We start from the raw sequence: 19,803 nt of genomic DNA on the forward strand, positions 1-19,803 counted from the left end.
CAGCGCGGCGGTGCGCGGAGCCTGGCGCGGCCGCCGGCGGGCTGCGCTGCCGCCTCCCCACCGACACGCGCGACTCGCCGGGGAAGCTCGCGCGGTTTGGACAGGCGGGTAATGCCGAGCTTTAGCTCTGCCTCTGGTGCTGGAGCCTCTCCTCGCAGCTCTGGTGCCTGGAAGCTTTGAAAAGGAAGTCGAAAATTCACGTCTCCATGACCGCCAAAATTGTAGTTGTGATAATAGAGAGCTGTCGTTACTTCTGAGGATCTGCAGAAATGCCCTCACTTTCACTGGTGATAGTTAATGACTCTAAAGGAAGGTACCTTACAGCATTAAAAATTTCCTGAACACATACCTATTCTGCTTCCTTATGTTAGGTCTTTGTTACAGATTTGGACATTGGCAAACTGAGGGGCGTAATTACATATTCACTGACCAGAGTAAGTGTATGCACATATCCAGGTGGAGTTTCCCCTGAAGGGACTTGTGCCTGTTGCCGCTTGTCCTGTCCCTGTGCATCCCTGCAAAGAGGGTACCCCACTTCGTCTGTAATTACAGCTTACGTATGGGGAGACTGTGATTAGACACCCCCCCCCCCCGCCTTCTCTTCTCTGGGCAGGACAAACCAAATTCCATCAACCTTTCTCCATACACCATGTTCTCCAACTGCTGTCATCTTTGCGTCCTTCTCCAATTTTTCAGTGTCTCTCTCTTCAACTGGGAAGGACTGAACCTGGGCACCGTCCTCCCAGTGGGGCCCCAGCAAGCAGAGCAGAGCCATGGCCCCCCTCGATCTGTTGGCCGTACCCCTGCTGATGTAGTGCCAGCAGCAGCTTGCTCTCCTGGGTGCAGGGGTGCGCTGCTGAGCGTGCTGGCCACCGCGAGCACCGGGGCAATTTCAGCATTGCCGCACCTCAGCCAGTCACACCCCAGCCCGTGCTGTTGCTTGAGACTAAGAAAAAAATTCTTCACTGTGAAAACAAACACAGGAATAAGCTGCCCAGGGAATGGGTGGAATCTCCCTCTATGGAAATATTCACAACTTGGCTTGACAGGGCTCTGGATAACCTAGTCTAAGGCCCTGCTTTCAACAGAAGGTTGGACCAGATGGTTTCCAGAAGTCCCTTTCAATCTAGATTTTTCTATGATTCTCTGATTCAATGTGTGGCATTTCAGGGAACTTTAAATACCTTGAGTATTATGTCAACTGTTTTTGAAGCAAATGTATTTGATTCAGTAGTTAAAATTGCAGTGTTTGGCCTGTTAGTAGTTGCATATTAAGCAATCTTTTAGATGTACTCTGTAACCTGTCATATTCTATATGAGTACTTTCTAACATGACCATCTTTAAAAAGTTATTTTTAAAGTGGATATACTTTCAATTTTCAAAGCATGATTCAATTATGATTCCTATTGAGTCAAATTTCATTGTTAGATCATTTTTTACAGTATATATTGTCTCCAGCTAGGACTCTGACAGGTGGAAGCAATCTTTCTGGGGTAGTTTCAGGCATTATTTTACTAGCTTCTCAGCCAGACTTTTTGCCAGAAATTATGAACCCCATGGCAGTCAGCAGCACAGGATATGTGTCTATGCTACCATGGCTACTCCAGGCCACTGTCTAATATATTAGCTTAAATTGTCAGTGACAGTGGATGTATGCTAATATTGTCAGATGTGAATATCTAAGGCCTGGGCAAGATGAGAGGACCAAATGTTCGTGGAGGGGGGGCGCTAAGGAAGTGGGCTGAGGAAACATAAGGCAGTTTATAACTACAATAATACTGCAATACAGTGTGTACAGCTATACTCTGGGCCCTAAGCTAGCCTAGCTTCCCTTTTGTACCAGTAGAGTTACCCTAATAATGAGAAACCACACTGAAATAGTTTCACAGGTACTTCTGATGACGGTCATACTGGTCTAAAGATGTCTCCTGTGAGAGGGCGGGACAGGAATCACTAAGGTTTTGTAGACAGCCTTATACTGCTATTGTTTAAAACAATACAGCTTCTATAGGTTACCAGAGCTGTACCCATTGAAGATGGATAAGGTGAGGTATGTATTTAACACACACGTATAAACAAGCCAGAAAACACTTTCACAGGTGTGTTCTTTTTATCCATTTTTCTTCCAGCTCTTTGAAACCCATGTTTTCCGTCAGCATCAAACCAGCCATGAGTATTAGTCTCAGTACTGAGTATCAGTATCGAGGATTTCCAACTGAATCAGGGACAGGCAGCAAGTCTTGGTGTCTTTACCACTTCTCAAGTATATGCTGAAGTAAACATGGGGCTAAGCTGATTGTTGGTGTAATGCTTTGGCTCTTTACACAGAAATCAATAGATGGAAACCACATGGACACAGTGAGACTGTAACCAGCTGCTGTTGATAATGCACAGAAAGATAGAAAGCCTCGCTGTGCATACATGCTGCTGTTTTGGGCTTTTGCTGGCTGATATCCAGAGTGGGCATGACTAGAAAATACACCAGCTCCTGAAAGCAGAGGTATGTGAAGGTTTGGGCATTACCCCTCATGGGAACATAACAGCAACTAGGTAGAAAGTCCACCCACATTCTTAACCCTCTATGAAAGACAGCACAGACTGGAAGATGTAAGATCCTGAGTTAAACTCAGTTGACTAAGGGCTGGAGGATCTCCTAGCCTGCACTTCCAAAGCTGTGCTGTACATGAGGGCTGAATGCTGGAGGGCCACAGCTCTGAACTTGCTAGATCAGGTACTAGTCATTAATCTTTAACTGTGTAGAAAGGGGTCTCATTCTTTTGCACATTACTACATTCAACTCATTTAGTTTACTTCTGGCCTCTTTCCCAAGAGCGGAGCTCTAGGCACTGACCCCAACACCATTTGTACCCCAAGCCCTGCTAAGTAGCCACCTACTTTAAGCACTTTTTCTCCTCATGGAGACCTGTAGGGAGCTCTCAGCAAACATTTGGCTATATGTTAGGTTATGTACTTGTAGCAAAGTTTTGAAACAGCAGACATCTGGCTTGGGCAGGAAACAGCCAAGCCTGACAGCTCTACAGAAGTGCCCCTGGGGGTGGAATAATTGCACCTTTTCTTTCCAGGGATGTGCTATGCAGAAGATAACAGTGGCACCTCCTGACTTTGAAATCTGTGACTTTAAGGATTAAAGTCCAAAAGGCCACGCTGCTTCTTCCCAAGACTCCTGCTGCCTCTCCCTGTCCTCCAGACCATGGGCCTGGAGGCTTTTGCAAGCAGCTCTCCCTAGTCAGGGCTGGGGGCATGACGAAGATAGAGACACACCTCTTCTCTGGAGCATACAACCCCTTCAAGATACAGCTCCTGAACAGTCACTGTGAAACCACTTGGTGTGTGCAGATTGTGGCAGTTGCAGTGCTTGAAGTACACACAGCAGCTCAGGAGATAGTCCTTGAGGTATCCCCCACTTTGCTAGCTAACATGAACAGAAATGCCTCTCTGGGGTGACACGAACACTAGGATTGAAGATAAAATGTAGGAGAGTCCCTCAAGAGCAACCAAATGACTGAACAAACGAAGCCAAATGCAGGGTTTCCTCACCGACACTGCACTCTGCTGGCCATCAACACTGCAGGCATCATTTCTCTGAGGCACAAAGCTTTCGTGGGACCCAGCCCAAGAACCAGGTGTTTTCTGTTGCTAAATCTCTTCCCAAATAGAGACTTGCTGGGCTGCACGCACGCATRCGCGAAAACACACACACACGCAGAGCTGATCTCACATGTTATGCAGGAGACTCATTCACTCTGGGGTCTCTGCCAAGGGATCAGCAGATGACATTTCCCTGCCATGTGATATCATCCACAGAGCTTCACAGAGCAAACATCACACAAGTGAGAGGGTGCGTGTGCGCGCGCGCACACACACACACACACTTAAACACACATGCATGCACATGCTCACATGTGTACACACACACACACACACACACACACACACTCACCCCTTGGTGGCTGTGGAAGTGAAGTGCTGATCAGCGATGCAGAGAGCCAGAGCCCAGCTCTGTTTGTGGCACAGACCCTGTCCCGGCCCTCAGCAAAATCCTTTGGCTCCCAACAGCACCACCAGCAGGAGCCTGAACATGCACAAGGATCGTGGTCGCTATTGTAAAAACAGAGCTGCTCTCTCCCAGAAGGGCAGGCACTTCCAGGCGCTTTTTCCAGCACCATCAGAACGGGGCACTTGTTCACTCAGGCATTGCGCTACGTCCAAAGGATCACTTGTAGCACAGGGGAATTAAGTGCTACTTGCTTTCAGGAGCTGAGTCCTCTTCAAGTCATGCTGACTCTGGGTATCTGTCAGAAAAAGCCCCAAACAGTACCACGCATGCACCGTGAGGCTCCCTAGCTTTGTGAGTTTTTATCCAAAGTGGCTGTTCAAAACCTCCCTGTGTCCATGTGGTTTCCAGGTATTGATCTCTGTGTAAAGTATAACACCAACAACCAGCTCAGCAGCTGAGCTCACTTGTTGCGCAGAGGATGCTGAGACAGGTTCATATGCACAAGAGTTTATTTCTGGGGTCTGCAGCTGGTGGCATACATCAGCTCTTGCAGTGAAAGTTACTTTGGTGGAAAGGTAGAACAAAAAGAGTGAGACAAAAAAGAAAAGAGAAAACTCTCTGCAGCAGCCTGCCAGGAAGAAAAGGGGCAGGGGACTGTGGGTGAGTATCCTCCCCGGGCAGCCTCTCCAGTGCAACAGGTGCTCCCCACCACAACACTTTGGGAAGGGACAAAAAACTTTCCCCCTTTCCATCTCTCCCACTAGTTGGGGCTGCCAAGACAGAGTTTGGCCATGAGCATAACTCGGAGTCGCTGCGGGGCTGCTGTATACCTCTCCGTACAGCTCCTCCCAGGCAGCTGAACCTGCCGAAGCTTCCACAGCGCATAGGCTCTGGCCACAGGGACTCTGCATGCCCCCTCACATCACCCACAGCGCAGTGAAGGGGAAACAGGAGGTCAAGGACACCAGGTCCCTGCCAGCGGGGCTGGCTGCTGAGCTCTGCACTGGGACAGTCAAGTGAAACCCTTTGAAGTCTTTGAGGGCTAAAGACACCAGGAAGTGGAAGGTGGAAAACATCTAGAAGAAAGGGACTTAAACTTTGCACTGAATAGTGCAGACTGAGCAGCAGAAGGGACATCCTAAACACCAGAGATTCTGCGACTACAGGCCAATCTATCACATGTAGTGGTGGACAAGGACAATCAATGGAGAACAGAGCTGGAACAACTTTGCCTCGGGAAGAACACCATCAGCTAGTATTTCTCCTTCCCCAGCCTCTGTGGTTCTGGGAGATGCAACTTAAAAGGACTATAAGCCTGAATATTTGGTCTGGAGGAAGAAACACTGCTGAGAACTCCCAGAAAAATGGCTTTAAAGTAGAGGAGTGTTAAGGACTGGTGTCTTCACTGACCTCTGGCAGTAATGGACAGGTTTCATGGGAGATCAGACCACCCATGCAGCAGAAGAGAGCATGAGACATTCCCAGGCAGCCAGGGGCTCTTGAAGAAACTACTGCAGATTGGTTTACTAAACTGAATGCTCAGGTCTGTAGGATTTGAAGCAAAGCAGGTTTTGCCACTGTGGTTAAACACTGTTAAAAAAGAAAACCAAAAACTTTTCAAAACCAAACTCCCAGGCTCCTTAGCAGTCATAATTCAACATTCCGTGTTAGTAGACTATTCTTTGGCAGTTTTTCCTTACTTTTACTGCCACAGGCTTGGTCATCAATGCAAAGTGTGTGGGTATAGAGTTTCCTGTTCAGTGGCTATTATTAGGGAAAAAAGTGGAGGAATAAAGTTTACCGTGTTTGTTATGTTCACTTTCCTCTTCCTCTCCTCCACTAATCTGAGCTATGTTGTCACAGAAAAACGGTTTCAGAAATATAAAGCCAGGTGCTTTTTGGCCAAGATCCTCCTGGAGGATGCACACTTGACCCTCAACTCATGGAAGTTCTGGGGAGTGAGGTGTTTGCTCAGGCCCCCAATCCTATAGACACATACAGAATTAAAGACAGTGTTTCCATCAAAGAAGTACAACATGGAGGCTTTCTTTTTATCCACTTTTACTCTGTGAAAGATTAGGATGGATTATTGCAGGTCACAGACTGGAAAGAAAGACTATATTAAAACCCTATTTAAAAACAACACTTTCTTTTCTCAAAAGTACAACCATTACACTATAATGTGATTTACAGGCTTGGGCTGTATTCATAAACCCTAATGAAGTAAAAATGCAGTGCATGCAATTCATTAATTCTTTTTACAATAATTTAAGAATATAATTTTATATACTTTGCATTATGTAATGCCACAATCTATTTAAAGAGAGTAATTCAACACTAAGTAAATTTTCTAGCAATAAAACACAAAGCAAAAGTGACAAATACGAAAATATTCCAGGTGACCACTTCCCCCCTTGTAACATTTTAAAAAACAAATATTCAAGTCAGCATTTATTTGCTTGCATCTTTTCAGAAATGCTCCATGGCAGTCCTCCAGGCTATGGTATGTCTGCTGTAAAGATATGAGAAAACAACCCCGTTCAGTAATGAGGAACTCTTAAAACTGACATACACTGTTCCATGAAAGAAGCTGAAACATTTACAATTCTCATGAACCATGTCTCAGTGCCTTTTTATTTATCTATATCTAGATAAAATTAGCCAGAATGAGAATGATTTATGTGAAGTCATGACAGGAGTCTCTAACATGGGAACAAAAACAGTGCAAAATCTTGGTCCAACTGAAATTGAGGAAAATCTCCCACTGACTTCAATGTCTGAACCAGATTTTCACTTCAAACCTTCACTTTCAGTCTTGTGTGTCATAAAAATAAATTCTTCTTAGAAATTCACAGACAAATTTACAGAGCAGTGGTTATCTCAATTTCAGGCATACAACATATACTGCTGGATGCTTTGAGGAATCAATGATAAATGAAAAACCAAGCAAAGTACGTTGAAATACTCAGAACTTAGCAAGCAGAGGAGGAGTTTAGAAGAATATTCAATTTTTAGAAAGTATCCATGAGTCAATTTATCTACAGTCTGTACTACCTGAGTACAGGCATCCAGTTTAACACATTCAAATATGTTGTGGCTCAAACCACTGAGCGGATTTGTTGTTAGTGACATTTCATTACTTCTGCTTTTCTGCTACCTAAAGAGACAGGTAAATACACAACACCTTCCAAGGGAGCTTTTCCACATAAGCAGCAGCTGCACTGGTTATCATCAGCTGTCCTAGCTTGGGATGAGGAAAGGCAGGTATGCCTCTGAAGTCACATGTACAAGTGGACTACAGGAGAAAATCTGGACATCCCTTTTTAGAATATGAGATGTGGAGCAGCTACATGTCTCTTCATAGGTCCTTTCTGAAGTCTCACTTTCAGACTTGGACCTGGCCTACCAGGTACTAACCGGGTAGTTGCTCTCTACACCGCTGCACCGCTGAGAGGAGGTAGCAGAAGGCAGAAGGCCACAAGGTGGCACTTTTCCCACAGGTTTAGCTAGTAAAGGGAACAACGTTGCCACGCTGGGGCACAGATGTACTTTCATGAGTTTGTTCCACTGGGGAAGCTGGCCGACAAACAGCCAGGTCCGTGTGGTAGTGTGGGTGCCTTTTGCCAGTGGTGCCCGGCAGCTCTCCAGCAGCTCAGCAGGAAAGGGGGATTTGAAGCAAAACTGAGGCTGGACTTAGCATGTGGCTCGATTCCCTCAGCAGTGCTGTGGGGTCAGGAGGATGAGGAGGACTTGGTACCGACAGTAGTTCCCAGTGGCACATAACTCTGAGAACTCCAAGAGCTTTGGGAACAATGGCCTTTTGTCCCTTGCCTGCTGAGATGCCCAGCCAAGTTTGTCAGGAGAGGAGAGACTAACATGAGTAGAAAAACAGTGCCAAAATAGTTACCTTCCAAAATAGACAAAATAAGGAAATCTCTGTTCTGAAAATGTGATCAAAGAACTTGCAACAGTTATTAGGATGCTATTAATGTCCTTCTCATATCCTTCTAGCATGTGGTATGGCACAGTATCATTTTTTAACTGTGAAGGACCCAGCTTTGCAAGGACTGTGTGGAAGGGGATAGAATTTCACTCTAATTCACTACATTAATAATCTCTCTCAATTCGTATAGTCTGAAATCAGCAATGTCAGCATTTGGAAAACACGCTTTAAGGCTCAACTGTTGTTCAGGTTCATCCTTTAGCATGGCTAGGGCACAACCCCTGTAAATAGACAGGAATTAATCTCTTCCTTTGGCTAAGCTATTCATCTTCATTTATCCGATGACTTGATGACTTACCTTCTTGTTCCTCAGTTTCAAAATCCTCCATTTCTGCTTGATCTGATTCCTCTAACTGAAGAGAGATGTGAGGCAAAAATTGTTCCTCAACAACAGGTTGGTCAGTCACTTCTTTCTGTACAGCTGGTTGGCTGGCATCTTCTGTCAGACCAGCTGGCTGTTGGGCTGTGTCTGTTGACGAGGGCTCTTCAGCACATGCCTCTGTCTGACCAGACAGTTGATGACTAAAGGCATCTAAGCGTTTTCCAACCACTGTACAAATCAAGGCTGAAACAGAGAATGCCATCATTAACAAACATGAAGAAAAAGCTGTAATTTGAAATGATTTTATGTATTATTGACCTATTAACTCTCAAACAAGAAAACAAACTGAAATAACACTAAAAATGAAAGAATACATGAAGGAACAAAACCTTTCCTGTTCGTTGTAGCCTATAGCTTCAACCAAATTGAGCTGTTTGACCTGAAAGGAGAGATTTGAAGGGGTTCACCTGGATTGTTTGGTTCTTCTCCTCTCCCAGTTCTTTGGTCACTGCTTGAGCAGGTCACCCTGCCAGGAACAAGAACATGCACACAGCATGACACTTTTGGCAGTGGGAAATACTGGAACTATGGGCATCGCCAAAAGATTCTGTCATTCTGAAAAGCAGCTGTTCTTTATTTTTGCTGTTCATCCTTTGTAACTTTTTTCAAATGTTATACCGCTTCCAAATCAATTAACAACAATTCAACTATCACTTTGAAATACATCAATTAAATATTACATATGACACAGAGGCCAAGAATGAATGAAAAAAGGTTTAATACAGAAAATGGGACAATGCAGAGGTGATGAAAAAAAGCTTCATTGATAATTCACAGGTTGAGTTTTGTATATAAAAGAAGTAGTGGTCATCTCTGGGAGGAAAAACATAGCCTCATTAYACTGTGAAGCTTTCACCTGCAGTTCACGGCTCTTTTGGACAGTGAGGCTTAAATAGCTTCTACATTCAAATAGGTTAAAAATGGATCCTCTGAGACTTTTTTTATGCTTTTCTGTAAGGGGAGAAGCAGCCACAAACAACCTAGCTAAGGCAGCATCTGCCTCTACAAAACCTGTTGGAGAATGCAAATTGCAGTTCCTGTTGCAGAGATGGTGTTTACTCAACACTGGGGGATTGGGTATAAGCAAAGAAATATGGACAGTGAACTGCAGAACAGGGGCAATGTAGTGTTATTTGCATGCTCCAGTTGCTCCATGCATCTTGGAAGTGGTGCAAGACAGGGGTATCCGGTTGTAAAAATTAAAAGGAAAGATTTAACATGAATACTATGCATGTTCTCATCAACAGTATATCCTACAGTAACATTCTCCTTGGATTGTTTATTCAGTAGTTGCACACAACAGTTTAAGTAAAAAGAGAGAGAATCCTCCTCCCTCCCTCCCCAGAAGAGCTACATTAAAAAGTTATACTTGAGTATACATATCAGTACATAAAGCATAGGATAAAATACCTAACAGATCAGTTATAATTATCCAAACTATAACTTAATTCAGGAAATTCATCGTCTTGGTTAAACGGAAAATAAACACAAAGGATACAAATACACAAGTACAGCTGTGATTCTAATTGCAACACAAAAATCACACCAAGAGGAAAAGCAGAGGAATGAAGATTTAATGCAAGTGTAAGAAGTGTTTTGATCTAGAACCACCAAGGTGAACATGCATTCATCATAATGTTGTAGCTTCTATACTAGATGGATTTCAGACTGTTCAGGTATTTCAATCACAGCCTCTGAAGACCGACTAATAGAAGAACCCAAATGCTTATCTTGAATTGGCCCGCAAGAAAGTAGACACGGATGTTTTCATCTATTTCCAAAGCAAGGACATGATTATTGACTGCTGAGGAGGTAAGCCCTTGTTCTGAGGGAAAGTATCCGTCACCTGATCGTTCAGCCAAACACAGCCGCTTCTCCTTTAATTTGGGAGGAACATATTACTCCATAGCTCAGGTAGCTTATACAAAGTGGTATACAAGTGGCTGTAGACAGTATCAACTTCTCTGTTCCCACAACAAGGGCACAGGCACAATTGGGAACAATAGGGAACACTATGGAAAAGAGCACAGCAGTGCTGGCTGTGTAACATGAGGAATAAAAGTTACTAGAGTACAGAAAACAATTTGCATCCTTTAACCATTTTACTTCTGCCAAATGTGTGGCATCCTCCAGCAGCACATTTCAGAAACAATATACAACCACCTGAAAGACAGTAGTGCAGCATGCCTGACATTTCTACTATTTCAGCCGAGAATTAGTTACCTAAGTACATGCAGTGGTGATTTACCAGCATTAAAAGTGTTTTACAAAAAAGAGAAAAAACACAAAAAGCTGTGGGCACTTGAAGTTCTTGTTAAAATGACACCTGTTGCCTTAGCCCACAGTGACCTTGTAAATGTTATATTTGTTTTGACTAGGGAAAAACAGGAATATCAAGCAGTTCAGATTATATTCCAGGATTTTGTAACTTACAGTCAAGCACTGTCCTCCCCAGAACCTTCTTCTCCAGTGCTTCTTCCACTTCTGTCATCAGCCATGGAAGGAATTCTGTCTCAATATCTGTAAGAATTTGACAGGAAGAAAGCAAGAAAAAGTAATTTTTTTAAAATTAAGGATGAATGAGAGGGGAGGATCTTGGGAGCTGTTTTTCATTTGCTGCAGTCATTAAAGGATGAACATCATTGCTAGAAGATGCTCACTTTGTAAGAGCCAGATGAAAACTCTCAGAAGATATTGGGCATCTTAGCTCCACCCTCTTCTATTTAGCTTCCTCATCTTTATGGATCTGGGCCAGAGTACTCTCAACTTCAGTGCTTTTCAAAGGGGTTTGCCACCCTCAAAAGGCAGGCACAAGTGAGATGCACAGTCATGTTCTAGTTAGGTGAAAATAACTCTTCTGAGCAATCCAGGAGAATAACATTTCTTGCTTTTCTTTCTAATGACATCTGGCCTCTGGTCTGCCAAAACTGTTCAGTCCCTCTGACCAAAGAGTTCTTGCTTATGTTTTCTCAAATCATTCTGCTCCATTTGCAAGATACGCCCAGATTCTACATTTGCCCCAATGACTCATGTTGGGGGGAGCACCTGTTTTCTGGCGGTAGTCTGGGCAGCAGTGTGGGGCCCCGGAAAGTGGTGTGTAGACCCATATTAAGCACTGGGATTTATAAACTTGCCAGTCAAATGTTTGATGACATAGCAGCAAGGTAGTCCATGAGAAAAGGTGTTGATTCTAAAAGCTTGGAAATCATTGAGGTAAAAATTCAGAAATTATTTTCAGGGCCCAGTTCTAATTCTAACTGACTAATTTCTCCCTTGCTTTGATAATCATTAATGAAGATTCAGACTGACACACAAAAAAGGGACTTCTTTGCCTGTCCTATCATAATACATTTACTACAATTTGGATCTCTTTCTCTGTGTTCTACCAATCCTATCCATCCATATATTTCACACCAATTCAAAAGCAGCTCTTCTCATTACAAGTGAAACTGTCAGATAGCACTTACTTGTACAGATGGCCAATGTTTGTTGTTAAAAACAATCTGAGTTTGAAAACTCTGTTCAGCCACAAATGTAAATGACTAAATAAATGAAGTCTATTATATTGTACTAAGTGATAGAATTGTAAGCTGTGTTTTATGGTTGTTTTGCCTGTTATATTACTCAGTTCACATATTAAAAAAAAAATAAATACAAACCTCTCTCTACAGGGTCATAGAAATACCCACTCTCACGAAGATTGTTGAAGACTGATGGAATGAGATCAGCCAAGTAACGCTGAGCAAATGCCCGAGCTGCAATTTTCTCTGTCGTTTCTTTCTGTTTCTGTAGCACTTGCATCTGCTGGCGTTTGCGACGTTCCTGGCAAGAGAATATTGTATGTAAAACTTTCAGATCTTTAGTTGTTACTCTTTTGATTTAGATTTTGAAGAATGATCACAACATAAAACCCATAAAGCAAAGATATAATCAAGGGAGTAAATATAGATATCACCCAGTATTTATGGCCTCCAGCCAGTATTTGTGGCCTCTACTTTGGCAAAAAGCTCTTCATATGAAAGAACATTTGAAAGCAGGCTTGTATTCAATCTATGGATTGCCAAAATTTACAGGGACCAGAGGGAAACACATTCCTTCGGTATTGCTTTTCTGGTTTTGGAAAGTCTGTAAAGTAATGGTTTTGCAGCTGGCCAAATGAAACCCTTCTCTGCTATCTTAGCATGCACTGATCTCATGACACAATGCTTTGTTATTGCAGATAAAGCTGATGGTTAGCTTTGAAGTGAGCTGAGGTTGGTTCAGGATTTTCTGAACTTTTCACCGTTCCAATTTTATATCCTATTCAGTGTAAGAAAAGATTAAAACTGAGGTGGGTGCAAGAAAACATTAAAAACACAAATATATAAGGCTGATGAATAGCAAATAATAGAGAGTTGCTCTTTCTGTTTATTATTTACTGGGTCCTACTAATATAGATCCCTTAATACTTGGAGATCTTGAGAGGTATGTGTGCACATTCAGTACTGCATGCATTCAGTACTTCCTAACCTTTAGGCTAGGAAGGYGCCCATTTTATTTTAGAGCACTATGACTATTCATTCAACAGCTCTTGTAAAGCAAACGGCTAAGCTAACTGCTTGGCTGTCAGCGGCACTGGGTACAGAAGGAAAATGCTCTTGGCTTTGGCCTCTTGAGCTGGTGTCCCTGGAGCACACCTGCTCCAAAGAAACACACCAGCGTCCTGCTGCTGCAGCAGAGCTAACTGCAGCGGGCAGCCAGACGGCACCCCACTGCTTGGAGRCGTGTCCAACCTGACAGTACCCTCTGGGGCAAAGCCGACTTATTCCACAGCCTGCCTTTCACTGCTGGAAACGGTTTTCTCTCTTACCACAAGCATTCAAAGGGCCCATTTTGCTCTTAGTCRCTCCTACCTTCTCCTCACTGTATCGCCTCTCCTGCTCTTCCAGGCGCTGTACCTCGGCCAGCTCTGTGTTACGCAGTTCTCCATACGCACGCTGATGAGCCCACAGGTTGGCCAGCTCTTCTTCCTCCATGACTTCCAGCAAAGCTTGCTCAACAGTCTTCCCAATCAATACTTCCAGCATCGGCTTCACTTCAATGTCAAAGTCAAACAACTGAGCATGATAGTCAGGGAAAGAGAGACAAATGACCCTTGATCACAAACCCTCTTAACAGCACAGCAGGCAAGGAGGATGAGCAAAGCACTTGTGCTCAAGGCAGTGCTGAGCTGTGCAGGTGGGGGCCCCTTGCCAGCTCCGGCAGGAAGCACAAGCACAGCTGGGGCCTAAATGATGAGTGGGCCGGCAGGAGATTGGGCCTCTCGCATGGACCCCGCAACACCACACCCCCCCTCGCAGACACTCTGGAGGCTGGCAGGGAGAGGCAGAGCACTCCCCTGGACCCGGTTTCTGCTCACCTCCCTCCTCCCAACCCCTCTCGGCCTGGAGGCTCTTTCTACAGGGGAGAACATTTCTCAACACGGTAGTTCTTAGCTGAAAACAGCAGAACAGTAAGCACCTACCTTAACTTTGCAGTTATAACCTGCAGCAGATTATGGAGACAGACTTTTTTTTTTTTTTTTTTAAATGTGCTGTCAGTAGAAATCCCTGTACTTGCTGCCCCCATTTTGCATAGGAAACTTGTTTCCTATGGGAAACATCTTCTGACTGTTCCTGTGGCCCAGACTTTGCCTCATACCTCTCCTTCTTCTATTTGCGTGTCCACATCTCTTCCAGTTTTGGCTGGTATGAAGAGGGGAGTGGGTGGTCTGTCCAGAAATGCATCTGTCTGACACTCCACATCAACTTCTATTACCCGGTCACTAATATCTTCCAAATATAGCTCTAGAAAGCAAAATCATGACAAATGTTGTAGGCTGGTTTCTGTTTAGTTAAACTCATGACTATTCCTGATGACTGTATAGGGTAAATTATATTCACAGTGTACAGTAAAAAGATTTCTACACAGTAAAAAAATAAAACTCAACTTAAAACATACATCAGTTTTCCTCCTAGGCCCTCTGATGCCATGTTCTCTGTAACGTCTCCTGCACCTCTGGGAAAYGGCTCCTGAAAGCACATTTCACTCAGGTGTCAAAAGTCTGAGTCTAGACCATTACAATCCACCTAGCAGAATAAACAGCTTGTGGTAAAGTCAAACAGGATAAGGAAAGTGTGAAAAGGGATACTGACTATATTTCTATTAACCAGCTACATTGAAAACATGTATTTTCTGTCATATGTGGCAAAACAGTGGCCTTGAGATAGCTGCACATCTACAGTGGTATGTGCTTGATTTGAATAATAACTCTCTGTCTCCTACTGTAGGGACAGATAGCCTGGCTCAGCAAAGAACGGCTGTGGAGTATATAAGTTCACCAGCATTAGTCAGTGGGAAGAGACCAGAATCAGAGATAGAAGAGATCAGAACTTCCACACTAGGCAACCTCCTTCTGTGTCCAATGGTATTTCAATGGTGAAGGTGGGAAGTGATGTAGAAGCTGTGCCACAGCAGTTTTCCCAGTGTATAAGTCAGTCCAGTCTGAAGTGATTTTCAGAGGGGCACAGCACAACTTTACAATCACCTCATGATTATCTCACTGCCAAATTTCATCCTTTTCCTATAAATATATGAGGGCTAGTTTCCTATTCTAAATTAGAGGGAGGTTTTTGGTAATTTTTAATAGTAGTCTTATTCTTAAATATGACTGCATCCCTATGCAATAATAATAATAAAAAAACTTAGTTTGAGGTATATACCAAACATCTCTGATGATACTGGTAAAAGCAAGAGTAAATGAAGAAGTCTTGGYGTGTGTTCAAGAATGTATACTTAAAATTGAAAAAAAAACTCTGGAAAAATCTCACCCTAATTAGCAAAGGTTATTGATATTAAATGCAGCTAACAATAAGAGGTTATAAGCAAAAGGATAAGAGAACCTTAATTCTATGTGATGCTACCAACTGCATCATGAATTTAGTAGGTGAATATGGATCAGCATGTTTTTGTTTTCAGACAAAATTTAAATCTCTTCAGCCTTTACCTGTTTGCACATGAACATGCTCTCTGCCTTCCACAGGCTCAGGTGTCCTTGGCTGCATCTGCTCTTTTGCTCGTTTTCTGGACAGTGCTCTTCTCCGTGCTTCTCTCTGCCTTTGAATTTCAAGAGGATCTGGCTGGGTACTCTAGGCAGGGAATAGGGAGGGGGAAAAAAAAAAATCACTATAAGCTTCATATGTAGAAATGTTACTAACTTATCCCTACTGGTAAATGAAGACTGGTTTTTTTAATCCCACAAATCTACTATTTCAGAATTACTTTTCAGGGTCCTGAGTTTAAACTGTCAGTTGCCATAAGGACTGTAGGGCACGAAACTATCACAGTACACTGCCTGCAGGCATATAATAACAGGATCTCACACRAAAAGCAATCAATTGCTATTTGGAAATAGGTGTTATATACAGAACTCTACTTGCAAGATAAAGTATATTAAAATAGCATGTTCTTGCTCACAAATGAGTTGAGAATTTCTAGGTGAAGCATTAAAATGTCAGATGGATTTAAGTCCAGTTTTCATATTTTCAACTAAGTTGTCTGCAAGACTGAAATTACAGAATCTTTCTTGCTGAAGAAGGATAAAGCAAAAGAAACCCAGAGTAACTTTTAAATTCCATACTGTGTTTGTGGATTGAAAGGAAAATCACTTTTGAACTTTTTTAAACAGAACAAATGTGAAGTTTACAATAAGAAACCACTGCAGAACAACACAATGACATTCTCACAAAGTTGCTTTTTAAAATACAGAACTGTTCTCAATTCTTATATGACCAATTTATCTGTCAAGAAATATTCTCTGAAAATAAATATCACCAAAACATTTACTGTGTCAGGAGAAACAAAAAGCCTTTGCCTCACATGAGCAGCTTTTGCATACAGCTGGCCTTAYGATCTATATGGCTCTGCTTCTACAGTAGGGCAAGCTCAAGTTCACCCAAAAGCTTAATTTCCCCAAGAGTTGCTATCCTCGCTGATGACATCTGTGAATAAATACGGCAGCAGATGATGCAGTGATGACTTGTGCCCAATATCATGACAGCAAAGAAATGGGAAAAAAAATCACTTGAAGAGAGAAAAAAAATCTCCTAAACCCAGCAAAGTTCACGGGGAAGTCAGTCCTTTAAACAAAAGTGGGAAACAATTGCATGACAATTTAAGTGGAGAACCTGTGACTGCGTGAAATATTTTTTTATAAAATTACAGCATCAATAGTTAAAGTTATTAATCGGCAATTGTTTTCCTGCCCTACGTCTTACTTTTCAAGAAGACTGTAGTACAATCCACATAAAAAAACATACCACAGGTATGACCTGAAGGGCGTAAGTGTTGCCGCGCACCACTCTCCTGTCATACATGAGGTTTGCGTAACGAACAGGTTCCTTCTCTCTGCAACACCAAGAACCGACAGTTGTGGTTACAGAGCCGCAGACTAAATATTAACATCTCGACAAGCGACAATGACGCTGAAAGGGCTCCGGAGGGGCCCCGCGGTCACGCAGAGAAGGACGGTCCTGCTGCCCCACCGCCGCCGGCAGGCGGGCAGAGCCGCGGCGGGGCGGCAGGTGAGGGCAGAGCCGGGCAGGGGCGGCCCGCCCGGCCGCGGCGCGCAGCCTGCGGGAGGGGCGGCCCGGCCCTCAGCCGTTGCCGGCACTCACTGCTCGGCGGCGTCCGGCGGCACTCGGTACTTCGGCCGGGCGGGCAGGGCGCGGGGCTGGCTGCAGTAGCTGTAGGGGGCCGCCGCGGGGCCGCGGACGGGCAACATGGTGAAGGCGACGGAAGCTCGGCTACCGCCAGCGGCGTTTGGAGCGGGGCGTCTGGGCCCGGCAACGGTCTCCGGGGGCGGCGCGAGCGGCCCCGCCCCGCGGGAAGAGGAGGGCGGCAACGGTCGCCTGCGGCAACCGGCGGGGTGGGGCGACAGCCGTTGGCGCCGCGCGGGCTCCAGCGGGGCCGGAGCCGGTGTTGACTTAGGGGTATTTTCCCGGCGGGCCGCGAGGCGACGGGGGGTGTTCGTGGGCGTGCGCTGCCTCCAGCCTCATCGCGGCTTGGGTAGCCCMCGACGAATCCTTCTCGCCTCTGTCCTGGGTTTCTCTGGGCTCAGAAGTTCCTGTTCTTTCCTAGCCGCACAGCTAAATCCGGAGAGATCTTTGAGGAGGGGGTTGCTGTTCTCCAGGAACTGGGGTGTTGAGCGAAGAGTGATGGTTCTGCCTGTAAATGGGTTTTGCTGAAATACCAGGGGACAGGGGTGGGAAGGGGGGTTACATAAGAGCTTATCCCGCTGAATGACATGCAGACTACATTTAAGATTGATCTTACTCCCAGGGCAATCCACCTTTGTTAGGCAAAGTCATCTGTAGGCAAAGCCGACAGCCTTTATTCACCTTTTTCTCCTCAGGTCGAGTGTTCTTTTTAGGCTTGTTGGTCAACCCTGAAGAAGGGCCGTACGCCGTTAGCAGGCAATGGCACTAGGTCATGAACTCCCCTTACTACCTCCTGCCAGTTCAGCCAGCCGGCACAGGCAAAGGCAGGTGCAAACAGCCAATTTACCAAGGGAAGGTCATGAAAAGCACTAATTCTTGAACCAGACCTTCATTTTTCATGGCAAATCATATTCTCATTCTGAGATAACGGGCATCAACACCTGAGATCAGTCCCCTACACTGCAGTGCCTCTCCAGAGGGGAGCTGCTTTGAGAGCGCGTGACTCCATGCAGGAGCACGAGGCAGCTTCATCTTGGTCTGGTGGCCGTGCGGAGTTAGTGAGTAGACGCTATAGAGAGGCTTTCAGGGGAGCTCCTGGGAGAGCTGGCTGCCAAGACAAAACCGATGCTAGATGTGAATGTGATAGCGGGCAAACAACATCTGTAACTGTGCCTGCGTTTTAGAAGACATTCAAGGCATCGCAGAGCCGGTGGCGTTTCAGACTTCTGCAGGCAAAGCATGCAAGCTGAAGTAATGAGGGAATATAACCACAAGGTGTCACTGTAATGCCTTTGCGGGTTTTTACAAGCTTTTAAGGAAAAAAAAAAAAAAAGGAAAAACACCACGGTTTCTAGTTAAGCTGACAGTATTTTCTTAACCTGCTCTGCAGTATCACTGGGCTGCACAATTTTGCTGGGAGGACATACAAATCTGCTGGATCACATGTTGCTGACTGAAGTACAAATGTCCTGAAAAGCAGCCTGCAGTACTTGAGATGCACTCATAATTTTGCTTTTCTGTAAAAGCAAAGGATTTAGATACCATAAAAATGTGATCTGGTAGGAAATGGGAGAATGAAGTGGGCTCTTGATATGCTGTCTGTAATGAACTGTATTCCCTGCCATGACAAATAATCAGAACAAGTTTTCAGATTCCATGAGAGTTTTAATAATAAAACATTAAGAAAACCTAAGAGAAATGTAAAAGCAATTAAGGGATACTGAAATAGTAAAAGCTCTTTTCTTATCTACATGGGTGGTGATATAAAGTCTTGATTACTTTGGCGAGACTGCATATATAAAATACCCATGCCCTCTCTTTCTCAAATCTTTGGTACAAATATAATTCACTGATGAAATGCTATTCCTTTTTGCTCAGTTATGTTGCTGTGACAGATGTCTGTTCTCCATGACAACATAGATGGTCATAGATGAGAGAATTCTGAGTAGCAGAGAGCTTTTCTTAGGAAGCCTGCAAGGCACAGGGGAAGCTATATTGTAAGAGAATCTTTCAGAAATAGGAGTAAAAAGAAAAAAAAACAACCTTAAGCCCGAGTGTGGGAGGCAAGGAAAAAGAGGAAGGAATGGCTTTGTAATTACTGAATGGGCAGCTGGCAGAGTCAATGCAGGAATGGAAGTTGTGAAATTGCATGTTTAACAGCAGGGCAGTGGGGCAAGGAGATGTGGGGCTGGAGAAGCACAGTACAAGTGTCCCTGGGGGGGGAGGGAGGGAGGAGAAGGCTGTCCTTCAGCCTATTTACTGGTGTCTGGGCATGCAAAGTTAGTGAATGAGCATTTGGATCCTGGGAAGGAGTCAGAAATTCTGCCTCACTTAGCAGCCATTGCCTGACCACTGTGGCCCTTCAGTTTGGGAAAACTGACAAAGCTGGCTGGAAGCAATAAAACCCTTGGTTTGAGGGGACTTGGCTCATATCTTCTGAAATTTGGAGCTTGGCTATCCAGATGTTTCTGGCTTTGGACCAGGGACTCGAAATCTGGGGAGATGTTGCCAGGGTGTGAGGAACATGGTACTTTGTGTTCCCAAGAAAAAGAGCCCCTGCATAGCCTCCAAAATCTTCAGTTTGTACGTGCCCAGTAAGGAATGTTGCGAGTGTACTTGCTAAATTCTGCTAGTTGTCTGGCTGGAATGGACTGGACAGAGTAG

At 44.4% G+C, this 19,803-nt stretch overlaps 1 protein-coding gene across 1 annotated transcript; it reads right to left on the reverse strand.

Annotated features, from left to right (window-relative positions):
* Positions 1-6,063: 6,063 nt before the first annotated feature.
* Positions 6,064-17,281, reverse strand: RSPH3 (radial spoke head 3 homolog). The gene is made up of 9 exons (XM_026084306.1): positions 17,098-17,281; positions 16,741-16,828; positions 15,429-15,570; positions 14,084-14,229; positions 13,297-13,500; positions 12,064-12,226; positions 10,838-10,924; positions 8,321-8,587; positions 6,064-6,531 (listed from the first exon to the last, which is right to left on the reverse strand). The coding sequence occupies exons 1-9, from the start codon at positions 17,202-17,204 to the stop codon at positions 6,518-6,520; spliced, it is 1,218 nt and encodes a 405-aa protein (XP_025940091.1). The 5' UTR covers positions 17,205-17,281; the 3' UTR covers positions 6,064-6,517.
* Positions 17,282-19,803: the final 2,522 nt, after the last annotated feature.

This window comes from Apteryx rowi, unplaced genomic scaffold, assembly GCF_003343035.1.
Source record: "Apteryx rowi isolate R43461 unplaced genomic scaffold, aptRow1 scaffold_633, whole genome shotgun sequence".
NCBI classification, from domain to species: Eukaryota; Metazoa; Chordata; class Aves; order Apterygiformes; family Apterygidae; genus Apteryx; species Apteryx rowi.